Here is an 18,134-nt window from a genome sequence, read left to right on the forward strand (position 1 = left end):
ATCACGGCCATAAATTTCTTTTTAAAAATGTAAACATACTTTGTTATAGATAATTATTTGTTACTCTTTATACATTCTTTACCGTACTCTCTCTCTCTTTTTATAGTTTGAACAAAATATATTTGTAGTTTTAATGTAAATATTTTTATACCTGTTTTAATATAAATAATTTTTATACCCGTTTTTTTTTTTTTGCGGGGGTTAAGTAAATATATTTTTAAATATTTTTCCGCTTGATTTTCTTATGTCGATACCGTTTCTCTTTTTGCGTTTAAGTTATCATTATTTTTATTTATATTTTTTTTTTTTAAGTAAGATGATCACTTAAACGTACGTTGAACTTATCTATTAGTACTCATTTTTTAAGTAATTAGTTTATTCTTTGTTTTATATATATATATTTTTTTATATTTAAATTCAAATAATTTTGTAAAATTTTATGTAATCGGTTTGTGCAATAACTTTCTAAATATCTATTTTATATTAATTGTACAATAATAATTTCTTTGATTAATTTACTGTACATAATGTAAACAAACAAATACGCATTAGTGTTAATATGAATAAAGATTTAGATTTACGTTTTAAACATTGATTCAGTTTTATTGTTTAATTCGTGTCAAATAAGATGTTATAAAACGCAATTATTTAACTAAATTACCGTCATAATTGTAATGGCGAGTCCTTTGATAACACCTTTCACCGCAGTTATTAGCGGTCCGACATCTTCGGGTAAATCCGTCTTTGTAAGGAAATTGATTGAAAATAATTATTTCAATAAACCCTTTGACGATATTACATGGTGCTATGGTGAATATCAGAATTTATTTTCGGAATTAAGTACAGCTGTATCAAATATAAGTTTTATGGAAGGTATACCTATCGAAACATTAGATGCGTTTGATTCGAGTAAAAATCATTTAGTAATTATAGATGATTTGATGACAGAATGCAGTAGCGATAAAAGAGTCGTTAATTTGTTTACCAAAGGCTCTCATCATAGAAACATTTCAGTGATATTTATAATGCAAAATTTCTTCTACGGTTCCAAAGAAATCCGTACCATTACTTTGAATGCTCATTATATCGTACTTTTTAAAAATCCACGGGATAAAACGCAAATATTGAATTTATCGAAACAAATGTATCCTGGCAAAGGGCGGTTCTTACAAGAGGCATTTAATGACGCTACGCGTGAATCGTACGGATACTTATTCATTGATCTCAAACCATATACGTCGGAAGAAATGAGAATACGAACAAATATCTTTTCAGTAGATAAACATTACGCTTACGTACCAAAAGTATAACACATGTGATTTGAAATTATTCTATTCATTCCAATACAAACTCGCAACATGTCAAAACGTATCAAAAAGAACGCAGAAACTTTAAAGTTTTTAGCTAAATGTACGCCTAAACAAAGAAAGGCCCTGCTTGAGAATGCCGACAGTCAATTAGTAACAGCAATCTGTGAGTGTGCAAAGAACATCTTAAAAGGTAGTGTACCGGTGTCTAGTGCTCATAAGAAGAAGTTGGCGAAGCATAGGAAACACTTGCGTGATATTTCCAATAAAGCTATACCTACGCTTCGACGTAAGCGTATACTACTTCAAAAGGGAGGATTTCTTGGTCTTATTTTGAAACCTATATTACAGACTCTGGGTGGATTACTTTTGGAATAAAATGGAGCACACAAAAAAATTGATTGTAGTTCCTCAAGAATTGGCAAATACATTGCTACATAGCAAGCACTATGAACAAAAGCACAAAACAATAACTAATGGATTAGATGACTCTATGCAGACTATTCTTAATAGACAGGATATTAGCGATCACGATAAAATCACAATGTACAATCAAGTACTTCAGCGTTTTTTAAATAAAGAGAAGCCCGTTAACAACCCTTCACCTATGAACATAAATATGCATGGACCTCTTAATGACGAAGACAAGAATGATGAATCGACAGAAGCAGTCAAGGATGATTCGATGACAAAAGAAGTATTGCAAAGCATGCCTATATCGTTAAAATCAAAAACTAAGACATTTTTAGATCGAATAGACCGATACAGAAATATGGGTATTTTAGATTGGACAAAATACGGTGAAATGATCATCGAAGGAGAATTGCTAAAGGGGAGTAATTTATTTGATTTAACCAAAGATATGATACAAGAAAGGCGAGGATTTGAACCAGTGGGGTGGAAAGAATTTATATCGTTGTTGGCTAAGTTGAACACGCCAGAAAGTTTGATTGGAAATGCTACACGACGCAACATGTTGCAACGTCTAAAATCTGGTGAAATAAGCCCTCTTTCAAAAACCGCATCTACAAAATCTAAACGACTTGAAAGATTTGATGACGACGATGACGATGAAGATAAAAAATATACTATTACTAAAAAGAAACGTACTAAAACTAAACCGAAATGGCTTGGATTCTAATCAATGTTATAAAATGTTTTTTTCAGTTATTAAATGTATTCATTATTCAAATTTATTTCGTTGTTTGTTGTTTTCTTTCTTTCATTATTTACTAACCAACGCGTAATAAAGATACATACACATATTTTTTTTTTTTCAACATTTAAATTTTAATACCAATATGAAAAAGACAATACTTAATTAAAATATGTTAGTTAACATTTTGACAAATTGTATTTTTATATACTCCTTATCATACACCGGTAGGTTAACATCGTATCTACGTTCTACAAAATCATTAACATGTGCATCGTTAGTATTCTTATCTTTAGTGAACATATTAACTATATTTGAGGTGTCAATACCTCTACATTTATGAACAATATAAAAAATACAATATTGACCACAGACGGTCGACAATGGAGCCTGTAAACCCGTATCATTAAAAGTCCACGTGTTTACCGTACGATTTAGAAAATTTACAAAATGATTACTGTAATATTGAGGCGAATGTCCGAATGAATCAAAAAATTCACCTTCGTTAATATTGTTTAGAAAAAAAGCGACCCAATGCGAACCGTTTTGACTACTATCATCAACATTTGCTATGTAAGCACTAGGGTAACTTTTTATTCTTTTAGGTAACAAATCTGAAGGATATACACCTCGAAAGTATCTTTGAGTTAATGGATCAGATTTAACTAATTTTAAAAGTTGCACAGTATCCATGATTTGTTTAAAAGTCTAAAATTACGTTACGAGACTTATCGATTTCTATTAATGAATCAAATTCTGAATAAACTATTACGTTAATTGTTTCAACCAAAGCGGTAGCAAATTGAATTTCAAGACGTATATTGCCGTGTTTAATTAAATTGAAATGTCCACTGCTTGATAAATCGGGTGTAAGGTCGAATGCAAACAACGTGTATCCTCTGGCGTAGTCTTCTCTGGATATTTGATTTCCCGTGTCGTCGAATAATGTATTTAATCCGGAGAATAAACTTTGATAGGCTAAAATATAACTTCCTTCACCGTTTGCTTCAAAATTAGGCTTTAATGGTTTCCAAGGTATTTGCTCACCGTCCAAATATAAGGATATAAAATTGGTGTTAAAGTGTTGAAAATTAAATGGATTTTTGCTATAATCACCGTTGAAAGCGTCGGTTCCTACTAAGCCTACCACTAAGCGTTTCGGTAGATTCCCGTTGTACAGCGACTCTCGGGTAAAGGAAAGGTTCCCCCGCGGTATCGACAGCGTTTTAACCTCGACTCGACGAAGAGGGTATTTAGCTGACCCGCGCTCCAGCGCTTTTGCATGAGCCAGCGCTATAGATGGATTTAGTTTCACTTTTCGTACGTAAATAGATGCATCTTCTAACTGTAACTTATAACCAGCTTGCGCATCGGATGACATCAAACAGAATGCGTTTTTACTTCGATGCAATTTTAATTTAATGTCAACTCCATTAAGCATCATACGATCTTGAAAGAATATATCGCAATGAATAGGTCCTATCAAATCAACCAATCGACTTCCTCGTATGTACTGAGATCGTTTGTTAAGTCCTTGATTCGCAGCAGCATCGTCTAAAGTTGGATTTGCTACATCCATTCTACCCGCTGTATCTTTATAAAACAATCCACCTGTAAGGTGAGTTTCCTTCGCGTCAGCACCGTACGTTAACAAGGTTTCAATCATCGCTCTGTACGAATAAGTGTTATTCGATGGAGTAATTAATCTCTCATTCAAAGAAACGTCAACTTCGTTGAATAAGGACTGTAGTAGTAAATTAGTTGGTCCGACAGGATCGTCAACATGCAAATCTGTTCCATCGCCTCTTGTAATTTTAACTTTAACTCGTAACATAGTCTGTGATAAATCTACGTATTCTTCGGTGGAACCTTAAATGTTAAATTGAACCGGTCCTGTATCGGTAATACTATTGAAAGGATGATACTGAACCCATTGTCCCTTCGTTATACTTGTTTGAGTCAGTGGAACAGAAAACAAATCCAATTCTGATTTTAAACATTCGCAAGATTGTTTGTGTACGTACGCCATAGTAATTATTAATCAAATATATCGGAGGATCTTCTCGCTCTCTTAGTTCTTCTTCGACTGACTTCATTGCTTTTTCGCTTTCTCTTTTTATTCACTTTTCCGTTACCATTCTGAGAAACAATTCGTTTACCGGCTTGCGTAATTCTACGTTTTGCAGCTTGTTTGATATTTTGTCCACTTATAGCATCCTCCATTATTTCGGCTCCGGTTCGTAACGCTTGTTTTCCTAGAGTTTTGGCACCCTTTTTTAAAAGCGGTACAGCTTTTTTAAACAAACCAGACAACATTCCACCTAATCCGTACCCTCTCTGATTAGATGATCCATGAAATACAGGTAGGCTTAAACCGCCAGCTTGACCTACGTAGTAATCCTCATACGCGTTAGGCATGATTAAATGAGATGCGATGATCTACTCTGTCGAAAATGAAGCTTCACTAAAACCTTCCCACGTTGAAATGATACTTTCTCACCAGTGTCACTCCTTATATCTATCGAAATGGTATCAATTTCTTTTTTTATTAAACGCTTGTAGTGAGGCATCATGTATTCGTGAGAAGTAACGTTTCTCATTTGACTCTCCTTGGTTTGTACAATTCTCAATAAAGGAACGCTTACATCTCCAACTCGTTGATGTTCGATCACGTCTGTATAAACGTATAAACCAGGTACACGATGATGAAGATTAATCGGATGATTTCCTGTAACATTTGAATTTAATAGAATCGAAGATATGTCGAATCCCAATAACGTTTGCATACCTCCTAACGACGTTATAGATGTCAGAATATCGGTTGAAATATTAACTTTTTCCGATACAGAATTGAATTTAAACCTTATGTTATCATCCAACTTCTTTTTTCTTAAAGCAGAGTTTATCGTATCAATCAGTTTCGAACCTGAACTATAATATCCGCTTGTAATTTCGATTTTGTATTCCATCGTTGCTGTTTCTATTTGAGAAACGTTTAATCGTATCCAAATTTTATTGTTTGTATCGTCTACATTGTACCACGTATGTGGGTATTGTATTTCAGTTAAACCAACTTCCCACTCGCCTTTTAATCGTATCGACTCGGCTAATTTTGTAGTGTAACTTGTAAGTGTATTTTCAGGAAAATAATTCAATGAACTATTGCTCGGAAGTGAGACGTGAAACTGAGATGACATGATGCTCGTGTTTATCTGACTAGATTCTGAACCCAACTGTTGAATTTAGCAGGGTACCCTAACCACTTAACGAAATATTCTGTCTTTCCATCACGCTTTCGCCTTTTAATTACTTTTTCGACGCGATATACATCTTTATCAGATTTTGAAACTTTTTGTAATTCTTTTTCGTAGAAATTTCCTTCGATTATATCATTGTTCCAGTCCTTTACTTGATACGTTGGCATTGATGTTCCTTTACGTTTAAATACAGTGAATATCTCTTCTGTCCAGTTTGCTAAATAACCTTTTTCAAAAATCATCTTATATCTACTGATACGCACTTGATCACCGACTTTAAACTTAAAACGTTTTTCCGGATGCTTTCTTTCACCATACAATTTCTGCCACACTTCGTGCTCGTTGTCGCTTGTAACGAGAATCGGTGCAGTTCCTATAGATCTATGTTTTGAATTATTGTAACTGGAAACTAATTTAGGAAGTGCGTCGATATATTTTTTATTACCGTTTGCTGTAAACAATTTCCACATTCTCGTTTTTAAAGTTCTATTGAATCGCTCAACTATGCTTGCCTTCGTTTCGTTGTTTGTCGTAAAGAAATGTATATCTTTAGATTTCAGATACGTTTGTACTTTTTTATTTATAAATTCTGTACCTTTATCTGTATGAATTTTAATCGGTTTTCTTTTACCTGATAACAGTTTTTTCATAGCTTTTAATATGGTATCTGAAGACTTGTTCTTTATCGGTATAACCCACGCATATTTAGATAAGACATCTATGCATGTTATAAGAAATGTATTTTGCTTATTGTAACGTTTTAATGAAGTCAAGTCAACCAAATCCATTTCCCATTGTTCATCAATTGTCGTTACAAGTACTCGGTTTCGTTGGAAATTACGTTGAATAGATCTGTGTAAAGTATATGTATCTTGATTGCTCAGCCATTCCTGAACTTGTTTCTTGGTAATATTTAAATCGTCTTTTACATTTTGATAAAGTCGATCCACACCACCAAAACTACCGGGGTGTTTAGGGTCGTAATACACATTTCTCAATTTCTCATCCATACTCATTACCCTCAATCATCCAAATGAAAAATTATAAAAATAATTCAAATACTTAAATAACACGCAAAGATCAAATTTCATTTTCGTTGTTGTTGTTAAAAAAACAAAATTTATTTCAATACACATTCTATTGCAAAACACGCAATACACTTTAAAAAACATAAAATTCAAAATACATAATAACAATTAAATAGAGAAAAAAAAAATAGTTTTATATATACACTAACATATTATTTAGACAGAAAGAACAAAATACATTAACTCAAAAAACATTTAAATTTATTTTAAAATAACTTTTAAATAGAAATGAAGAAATAACAAATTAATTCAAATGATAAATTTAAATTTTTTAAATTACTTTTACAAATACACTAGCATGTTATTTAGTACTGAAAAAACCACACCAAAAAAATAACACGCAGGTTAAAATGTTTAAATGCACATTCAAAGTGGGTACTCCCATTTCCAAAATTGTTCAATTCAAGATCATCAATCCGTTCCGTTTTCCAAAAGATTACAATGTAATTACGGGAACTGTTCTAACCAATCGTAATTGTCATTCTTGTAGCTTTTTTTGGTCATTTGTGTTTCTGGCATTCCATTGTCATTCATGTCTACACCGGTTCCACAATCGTCAAATCCATCCAATTCTAAAAACATTTCATCGACCATGTCCTTTTGCTCCATTAGATCTCTCCACTGCATCAATGTTAAATTAATACCTTTCTTCCCAGGTTTAAATTTACCATCTGGTTCTGATTGATAGTATTCTCGGATACATACGTACATATCATCTCCCCAACGTTGAGCAACGACGTGCCTCGTTTCATTAAGTTTAATACGTTTAGTAGCTGTAACTGTAATTCGACTATCATTCTTAAAAAAGTGATTCTTTACCACTGGTCGACAATCTTGTTGAAAAGAAGCGCTTGTATTTGGTTCATCTTCTACTCTCTGTCTCTTGCTAGACCTCATAACTCGCTGCATAGTAGCCTTAGCCTTATCAGCTAATTTAGAATCGATGTAATCAGCTGCTGGTTTGTAGAAGTTCATACTGATGAAAACTGTACTAAATTCTCTTAATCAAGAATGTAGAAGTGAGTTTAGTGCGTTGTAAAACTGGTACTGATGAGTTCACTATAAACTTACCCATATATTTATACACACTAAAATAATTTATGCATGATGTCAGTAGCGTCCCTCTTTACCCCTCTTTTTGTTTTATTTGAAAAGGAAACAAAGAAATCTTTTCGTAAACGTAACCAATTTAAATGAAAATAAAACTAAACATTGGAAAACAAAAATCATCAAAAAAATAGTGAAAGTAACATCATGACGTCACACATTAAACTTTAGTATGTCAAACACCCTGTGTTTCTTCCCTTTGTTAACAAATCCGGAAGATGGTTAATTACCTGTCGGTATAGTTCAATCAAGACATACTTATTATTTAACTTCATTCATTCTTGTCTTTTTGTTTTAGTCATTGTTATAATATCCGGATCAAATAACTTATGTCTTTGGATTATGTCGGCATTTTTCTAGTGAAATGATATACTCTATTGTCTTATACTATCCCCATTGTTAACCATTGTTATAATCACGACTGACTATACCGTGCTCATGATATTGTATGTGAACCTGCATGTCGGCATACATCAATCAAAACCCTCAATTAACTAGTTTTAATTAACCAGGTGCATCTTTACTGACTCTATGACTAATTCAAATCTTACAAAAACTATATTGTCTCACTTCCATCTATATAACAATTCTAGTGAAATGATATACTCTATTGTCTTATACTATCCCCATTGTTAACCATTGTTATAATCACGACTGACTATACCGTGCTCATGATATTGTATGTGAACCTGCTGGACCATCGGAAACGACCTTCATTAGAAACACCTGGCGGATATTACGTAATCAGGAAATTCACTGTCTGTCTGAAGTACCTCTTCTTCTACTAGTGTTTACATTCCAGATCCAACATGTCTGTTGATGCACTTGCTTCTGCTGCATTTTCTGTTGACTGTGATGAATGTTTACATTCCAGATCCAACTTGTCTGTTGATGCGCTTGCTTCTGCTGTATTTTCTGTTGACTGTGATGCCACGTTCTCACTTCAATCTCACCATCATCAGTAACACTTTGCATTGCCTCTGTTTCAAGTTCTTCTCTCACATCATTATTATCAGCTATTGTAAGTTTGGGCATTTGTTTCTGGATTTCTTCTACAATGGCATTCTGATACATTTCAGAAGCATTACATTGAGATGAGCCGGTCACACCATTTGCAGCAAGAAAATAAAAATACTCTTCCTGCAAAAAAAAAATAAATAAATATAATAAAATACAAATAATTAATGTTATACATGTCATTAGTGCAATATTCCAGTTTCAGTTTGATATTGTTACTAACTAAGCTACTAACTTTTCTATATGCCTAGTAAAAGTTACTGGATCAGGATTTGGAAATATGGCTTGAATTCTGTAAAGCAAAAAGAGAGACAATTTATGAGCTTTGTTTGGTACAGTTCTGTATTTCTATAATGATCAGTTCATTATTTCCTGTCACCAATTTGTGTTTCTTGAATTGTATTATTTTAAAAAATGGTTCGGAAGCATCAATCCTTTTTTATGTCATTACATATTTTATTGTTAAAAGTGTATAGTGAATGTCTTGGATGAAAATAAAACCTACAACTTAAAAAATGAATGATTACGGAGATCCTGGGTGACACGACTATGCCATGGCTGTGACTTTCCAGCAATTGATTCATCCATTGAGAGATTGTCTGTAAACCAAAAGTATTTAAATATTATTACTACAATATCTATATCATAAAAGAGGACATTTATATGACTATTCTTGTCATGTGATAGGAGGAATGTAGGTCACATGATATTTAATATATTCTTGTTATGTTACACAGTGAGCAACAGGTTGATGACCGCACGTTTAAAAATCAACCTGTAGTGTCACACCATCTATTTTGTTCAATTGGATTGCTGCCTTCTTGACTGATTTAGACCCTGGCCTCGTTCGTTAAAAGTGAGCGTGTTACAAATAATGAATGTGTACCATTTTCTCAAATATTCATTATTAATAATTCATTCATTATTTGTATAGCATGACTGTGATGTTTAACATTTTTAACATTACACAACTTTTAACTACTTTAACTATTAATTTTTAACTTTTTATTCAACTTTACCTGTATTTTTCAATCTTAGTTTCGATTTAATTTCATTCAATATTGCAGGATTTTTGTTCGCATGCGAAGTCAATGTCAATTTTGGTGGACTAGGTCCTAGAGCAGGGTTACTGGCAGCTTGCTTTAACAACAGGGCAGCTATACAGTAAAACATACAAAATAATACAATGTTAAACATAAATTATGTATGATATCACCAAACTTTCGAGTTAAAATCAAAATCGTAAGGTATTTAATGAACATGCAAACTGCCTTAAAATATTGTGACATGTTTCAGGAATACTATTCTCATCATCAGAACTGAAATCAACGCCTTAGAGCACTTACAGTATATACAGTGCCATTACAAACAACGAGGTAAGGGGACAACATTACAATCAAATTGCAAGCTTGATGCCTAAGTTATAGATTTGTTTATTCAAGGAAGGTTTCTTCCATGTGATGTGGAGGGTTTCCTTTACCTTGAGTTTAAACAAAAATCTGCAGAATAAAAAAACATGAACAATGAAAATTGATTAAATCAGACTTTGATTAGGTTATTTTGTAGTTTTAATAAAGTCAATCACTTTCGCAAAAAAAAAAAATGTTTTCGCATATAAAATAACAAACTAAATGGTAAAATTCAACCAAAAACTCATTGGCTGACAGCAAATTTGACTATTTGTTGCTTTAAATTACAGTTTTTTTCAAATAAATATTTTTTTTCCGATCTAATATTTGGTCAAAAAAAGTAGATAACTATTATGCGATATTAAAATAGCAAATACAAAAGTTTTAAAAAATAATTTTTCCAGGGATACCATACATCTTTATTTAAGACTAAAGAGTTTTCAATTTTAAATGACTTAAATGCTAATTTAATAATAATTCCTTTGCAATTACGTGTTATTTAATCAATTCCTTGTTGTACGCATTTAGCAAACTGTAGGCCTAAGGTCATTTAAAATAAAAAATTATTATTTATACATTATTTTGTTCATTAATTGACTCAACAGAAGTAACATTGCAAGGAGAGAGAACATTAATAATTTATTGATATTATCATTAATTATTCTGAGGGGGAAACAGTTCTTACTTAAAATGGTTTTAAGAAAATGTCATGTCAAGGTTAAAGCTAGACCAGGGATTATTTAATTTGTACTCTGTCAATCAATTTAAGAACAAGCCTAATTTTGTAAGAGAAGGAAGTAAAACTGGAAAAAATTATTGAGGAGTCCCATGAAGGTAGACTTTCTTAAAACCAAAGTAACGACAGAAGAAACATTATTGTCTAACAATATATCCAAAAATGGAAGATGGTCAATCTCATATCCAATTGTGAACTTTATATGTTAGGGTGCTGATCGTTATGTAGTCAAAGAAAGTACTGACATCATCTTTTGTATTTTTAAATAAACAAAAGATGTCATCAACATAACGATGGTAAAACATGATAGTACAGGAAAACTATGAAATATGGTTGAAAAAATTGCAACAGAATTTATTTCACCACAATGCATTTCTGTAAGGTCCCTATATGAACATACTAAAAGTCTAGAAAAATCCAGGTAGGGGAAATAGGTTTTTTTAAACAAAATGGCCGCCAATGGCAAAAATGCCTAAAAAAGGACAAAAAAACATAAATGATAGATCTAATTACCACTTTATAACAGTTTTTACAATGGTTTATATATTTCTTTACAGTTTCGAAGATCTGAACTACAATATACACATTATTTTAAGTGCTGTTATATAGAAAATGGCCGAAAAACAAATGTTTAAGTATCTAGATATATCCCTATTGTTATAATATATAAAACGCAGTCAATAATACATTTGTACTGTTATAACAATATATTACAACATTGGTGGTGCCAGCAGAGAGGAGTATAGGAATGGGAGATCATATGGGAAGGGTGAGGGAGTCTGTCCGCCCCCCACCCCCCATCCCCTCTCCCCAATTGGCTATTTTCGGGAGTATATGTAGACAATATGATGATATTTCCTAATATAAAACAATACCCCATTGAGTGCTGTTTCAAGAATTTTCATTTTTAAAAGTGACTAAAACTACCCTTTACCGGTATAATATTGTCGGAACTTCTGGGTGCGCTCCCATTGATGGCCCAGCCAATTGATGCTAGCTGCGCTCTCAACACCCCCCCCCCCCCCCCCCCTCCCCCACTCATCGGGAAAATCCTTGCGCCATCACTGGACTACAATCTATTACCGTATTTATTCGGATAAACGCTACATTTAGAAAAATTGAATAACCTACGCCACCGCAAGCCCTCCCCCGCCTCCATCGGACATCATTTTTAATTTATTTCCTCGAATATACGCCCCGCCACATGCATATTATACACAATATTGTATTTTAACACATCTCTATTTGTAATATAATTCACTGAATGACATGATGGTGTTGTATTTGTTCATATCTAAAGGGTGTATTTATTTGATTATACATGTTACCACATTACACCCACAAAAATAAACGCCTCTCTCCGAATAAACTCCTCACGACGATTACACGCCCCCACTACCCTCCTTAAAAATCAACCACCAAGGGCATTTATTCAAATAAATGTGGTCATTTCACTTTCATCTTGTCAGTATCTCATCCTCCATCTATTGGTGGGGAATTGAGCATGTGCTGATGCCGTGGCATTCTTAAAAAATAGTGGAGCAGCAGTCCAAACCATATTTTCTGCAGCTGCAATTCATTTTACTACAACCCTATTTACAGGTACATCTAATCAACTTTAATAGTTTCTCTGGTGGTGCTGGTAGTAAATTTGTCATCAATACTTTCCATCCCTAGTCTGTGGGTTGAAGAGTATTTCCTATCCACTGCTATACCTGGTAATAAAGACTCACGAAAGGAAATTTTGCAGCAAGGTAATAGATTTGCTTTTTGCAACTTTCTCAAAGAAAAGTGGGCTGTCTAAAGTCTTCATTGACTTCCCTCCATATATAGCTACCAATGCCAACTTCCTGATGCAATGTTTTCTTTTTTTTGGAAACTGTTTGGTTTACAGAATTTGACATACAACTCCAACTGTGATGTGATGATTTTTAAGACCAACACCTTTTCCTAAACCAAATTTACTTACGGCCCATACTTATAGCCATTAAACACAAGAGTTTGCTTTGCCTTCACATAACGTAACAAACATACATGGTACATAATAAATGTCTTGAAATGTTGCTGTTTCGGGCCAAGAGGTTTGATGTAGCAGTGCTCCCCCATTGATAACATACAGTAGGCAGTATGTGTATGGAGTCAATGGAGTAAAAGAGGGCTGCAGGAAAAGTACAAGGTTCTTTTTCAACAAATGATGCATTGTGTATGACTGTCTCACATCATCATCAATGATGAAATGGTATATGTTAGGGAATGTACACTGCTTCTCTATTGATGAATATGGTTGATTTTGACCCATGTGTAATAATATGTTCTTTCCTCTTAAATTAATATTCTGTCACGGTTGCTTCATTCATTGATTTAATACCGTATGTTCTCGATAAGGGAGCACTGTGAATGCATGTAAAGTCTTTCCTTGGTGTGAAGCTCTGTAAAAATTAATTTGCTTTTTATACATGGAATCCAGGGATGTGATACTACATCCCATCTATTTGGTATAGGAAAAGGTTTTAGTCTTAAAATGTCATAACACCTGGGCAGTAGTATGCTTACAAACTCTGTAAAACCAAACGTCTCCAAAAAAAAGAAACCATCGCATCAGAGGAATTGGCATTGGTAGCCATATGCTGTATGGAGGAATACGTTCTGGGAGAAAGTAGCAAAAAGCAAAACAGCACTTGAAATAAAGTCTATTCCCCCAACAACAAATGCTGCAAAATGTCATTCCCTGCGTGTATATTACCATGGTACAGCAATAGATAGAAAATACTCTTCAACCCACAGAATGGGGGATGGAAAGTTACAAATGGCGTGATGTGTCCATTGATGACAAATTTACCACCAGTGCCACTGTTTGTGACGAATACCACGGCATCAGCACATGCTTAATTCCTACCTATAGACAGAGGATGATAACTGGACAATGAAAATGAATGGATTAATAGATTGTAAAATTGTATAATTCTATTGTTGTGACAGTACAAATGTAAATGAACTGTTTTATTAGACACCGTAGTCCTGCACTATAATGCATAAGACTACGTTGTCTATTATTATAACCGTGGTGATATCTTGATACTTAAATGTGTGTTTTTGCTGCTAAATAGCACTTAAATTAATATGTATATTGCAGTTTAAATGTTTGACACTAAAGAAATATAAAAAGCATTATAAAAACTGCTATCAAGTGGTAATTAGATATACAATATATGTTTTTTGTTCATTTTTAGACGTTTTTCGCCATTGGCGGCCATTTTGTTTAAAAAAACCTATTTCCCCTACCTGGATTTTTCTAGACTTTTAGTATGTTCATATAGGGACCTTATAGAAATGCATTGTGGTGAAAAAAATTCTGTTGCAATTTTTTCAACCTTTTACTGATTCTGAGCATATCTTTCCTGTACTATGACCAATGATGACCCAACAGAGGTGGCGCAAGGCTAAAGTCACCGATGGGGGGTGGGGGCTATGCGAGCGAAGTGAGCATCACTAGCCTGGGGAAGCCCCCGGAAGCGACGCGTTCTAGCGTAATTTGAGGCCATTTTAATCAGATTTATGTTAACCACTTTTTCAATTTTTCTATAATACATAAATAAAATACTGCGTGCAAAACACATTGCATAAGGTCCGATGCATGCAATGACTGTGTGTAAATCCACTTTCAATTTTAAAAATGAAGTGACCTTTAAAAGTTCAAAGTAGGCCTATATTTATCGGGTAAATTATAGCATAGAAAATATACGCGAACGTGAACGTATACCCACGGGCCAAGAGGTATATTGTTAATCGCAGAGAAGTATGGCTGGTTGCTGTCTGGGGGTGCGAAAATTGTAAATGGACGCCTTGGGCTGATCTGTAAGAAAATGTTTGAAAATAGAGCTTCTAGGTTCCAGAAAATTGCAATTTAATACATTCATTTACATCTACAGAACCAGACCACCGTGGTTGGGATGGAGCTAAAAAAATTTAGAAAAATATAGTTGGAAGGTCCTGGAAAGTGGACTTATCATACTGCGAAACAAATTTTAGAGCAGTTAGGTCCTTGGAAAATGCACTTCGAAATATGAAATGGAATTTATAAGTACCTACGACCAGCTCTATGGTTGGGGCTGTGCTAAGACAATTTTGCAAACTAGAGCTGTAATTCTTCAAAAAATGATGTATTTTATTTTTATTATACATCAGGCCCAGAGTGGTCCTTCTTGTCTCGTTCTCAAGCGTATACCATTTTAAATAGGAAAATGTAGAAAGAAACAAGAGGCATCCAATTGTCAATATAAAAATGAGCTAAATAAGTAAGTGCAGTTTAATGTAATGTAATACAGTACTATACTGTAGAAAACATGTAAAGTTTATTACCCCGGTCATTGGATTAAACATGTATGGACCTTTCCCAGAATTATACAGCTAATTAATCACCTTCATCAGGTACCCATTTGTACACCTTGGTGGTGAGAGACAATTAAGTGTCTTGCCTAGGAACACAAGCAATGCGAACTCTCGATGCCATGATATAAAGTACAATCTCTAACATGCTGCGCCACAATGTTCTTATACTAGGACTTGCAGTATGAATATTGATGTATGCAATTTGTGAAAGAGTATCAAACATAAACATATGTTCTGACTCAATTACACAAACCTAAATTGCTCTTGGGACTAAGGTGAAATTTGCTCGTATCTTGTGGTTAATGATATTGTGGGTTATGCTGTACTGTAATTTAAAAATTTAGCTACTAGGGTATGTTATTTAAACAGCTGTTTTATCTCAAATGTTATACCCATTGGAAGCAACATGCAACCATGACATATGTAAAATGTAAAGTGTGAACAGGCCCTTACTTACCTTTAGTTCTTGATCTGTCTGTAGCATTATTGAGAGGGAAACAAAAAGGACAGTCAATACGAGTACAACTCTTCCAATGAAAGATTATTTGACGTGATGATGCGCAGTGAGGCACTACAAGAAAGTAACACCACCTAGATCTATATGTTTTTATTTCGTGGGCCAGACCGAGCGCGAGTCTAATTTATTATTTCAATTTTAGTCAAGGAAGTCACTGACAGAGCTATAGGCCTACGGAATAAACACAACAACATATCCGAGAGTTTGCATTTATTTTATTTTGTAAGAATCGCAAAATAAAATCAGTAAAGTTCTCATATTCATATTTCAGCATTAGGCCTACCATAGCATAACATATGCACCGTAATGATGGATAACTATTCACATTTCTGATTTTTAAACTTCTAAAACAAATGCCATGCTGACCGTAACTGAATAGGCCTAATTCATTAGAGTTGTCGTAATAGTTCTAAAATTGTCATAATAGTCTGGAGCAACTTATTAATTTGACCATTGCTATAAAGGATTTAGCTTCTAAGATGTAAGCTACTGCATTATTGGGCGTATCTTTATAAGGAGCAACTTATTAATTTGACCATTGCTATAAAGGATTTAGCTTCTAAGATGTAAGCTACTGCATTATTGGGCGTATCTTTATAAGGAGCAACTTATTAATTTGACCATTGCTATAAAGGATTTGGCTTCTAAGATGTAAGCTATTGCATTAAGAGGCGTATCTTTATAAGGAGCAACTTATTAATTTGACCATTGCTATAAAGGATTTAGCTTCTAAGATGTAAGCTACTGCATTATTGGGCGTATCTTTATAAGGAGCAACTTATTAATTTGACCATTGCTATAAAGGATTTAGCTTCTAAGATGTAAGCTACTGCATTATTGGGCGTATCTTTATAAGGAGCATCTTATTAATTTGACCATTGCCGTAAAGGATTTGGCTTCTAAGATGTAAGCTATTGCATTAAGAGGCGTATCTTTATAAGGAGCAACTTATTAATTTGACCATTGCTATAAAAGATTTAGCTTCTAAGATGTAAGCTACTGCATTATTGGGCGTATCTTTATAAGGAGCACCTTATTAATTTGACCATTGCTATAAAGGATTTAGCTTCTAAGATGTAAGCTACTGCATTATTGGGCGTATCTTTATAAGTAGAAAGAAAGGTACTTCAGACAGAAAATGATCAGTCAGCCATGACTTTGGTGAATTTCCTGATTACGTAATATCGGTCTAGTCAGTCGTGATTATAACAATGGGGATAGTATAAGACAATAGAGTATATCATTTCACTAGAATTGTTATATAGATTTGTTATATATTAATATACATTATAATATAAAATTAATAAATATTAAATAAAAATGATATGATGATTTAGTTGCTTGTGATGAGAACAAATGGTTTACAATGGTTGAAGTCAATAGGTGTTATGTTTCGGATTATAATACAATGGTTAACATAGGGTAAGGAAGTGAGACAATATAGTTTTTGTAAGATTTGAATTAGTCATAGAGTCAATAAAGATGCACCTGGTTAATTAAAACTAGTTAATTGAGGTTTTTGCTTGATCTAAGCCGACATAATCCAAAGACATAAGTTTTTCGATCCGGATATTATAACAATGACTAAAACATTGGATAAGGAAGTAAAAAATTGTTGTAAGATTTGAATTAGTCATGTACTTGGCGGTATTTTTAAAAAGGGGTACAATAAAAGATGCACCTGGTTTAATTAAAACAACGTAACAAAATAAGTTATTTGATCCGGATATTATAACAATGACTAAAACAAAAAGATAAGAATGAATGAAGTTAAATAATAAGTATGTCTTGATTGAACTTTACCGACAGGTAATTAACCATCTTCCGGATTTGTTAACAAAGGGGAGAAATTGAAAGCAGTGACACGGGTGTTCGACATACTAAAGTTTACTGTAAGTTATCTATACAATTTTAACTTTTTAAATCATAAAAGGAAAAAAACAAAAGAAATAAAAAGGACGCTTCTGATGTCATGCATAAATTAATAAATGGTTACGTTTACAAAAAAAGAATTCTTTGTTTCCTTTTAAAATAAAACAAAAAGGGGGTAAAAGAGAGACGCTACTGACATCATGCATAAATTATTTTATATACAATATTCTGTGTATAATGTTGTAGTCAAAATAGACATTTCAGTAGATCTCTACCAGA

The 18,134-nt window shown here is 33.3% G+C and overlaps 1 protein-coding gene across 1 annotated transcript; it reads right to left on the reverse strand.

Annotated features, from left to right (window-relative positions):
- Nucleotides 1-3,163: 3,163 nt before the first annotated feature.
- Nucleotides 3,164-4,297, reverse strand: LOC144835423 (uncharacterized protein F54H12.2-like). The gene has a single exon (XM_078690508.1). It carries the CDS (start codon nucleotides 4,295-4,297, stop codon nucleotides 3,164-3,166), a length of 1,134 nt encoding a protein of 377 aa, XP_078546634.1.
- Nucleotides 4,298-18,134: the final 13,837 nt, after the last annotated feature.

The sequence above is a fragment of the Antedon bifida genome, chromosome 2 (assembly GCF_963402885.1).
Source record: "Antedon bifida chromosome 2, ecAntBifi1.1, whole genome shotgun sequence".
Taxonomy (NCBI): Eukaryota; Metazoa; Echinodermata; class Crinoidea; order Comatulida; family Antedonidae; genus Antedon; species Antedon bifida.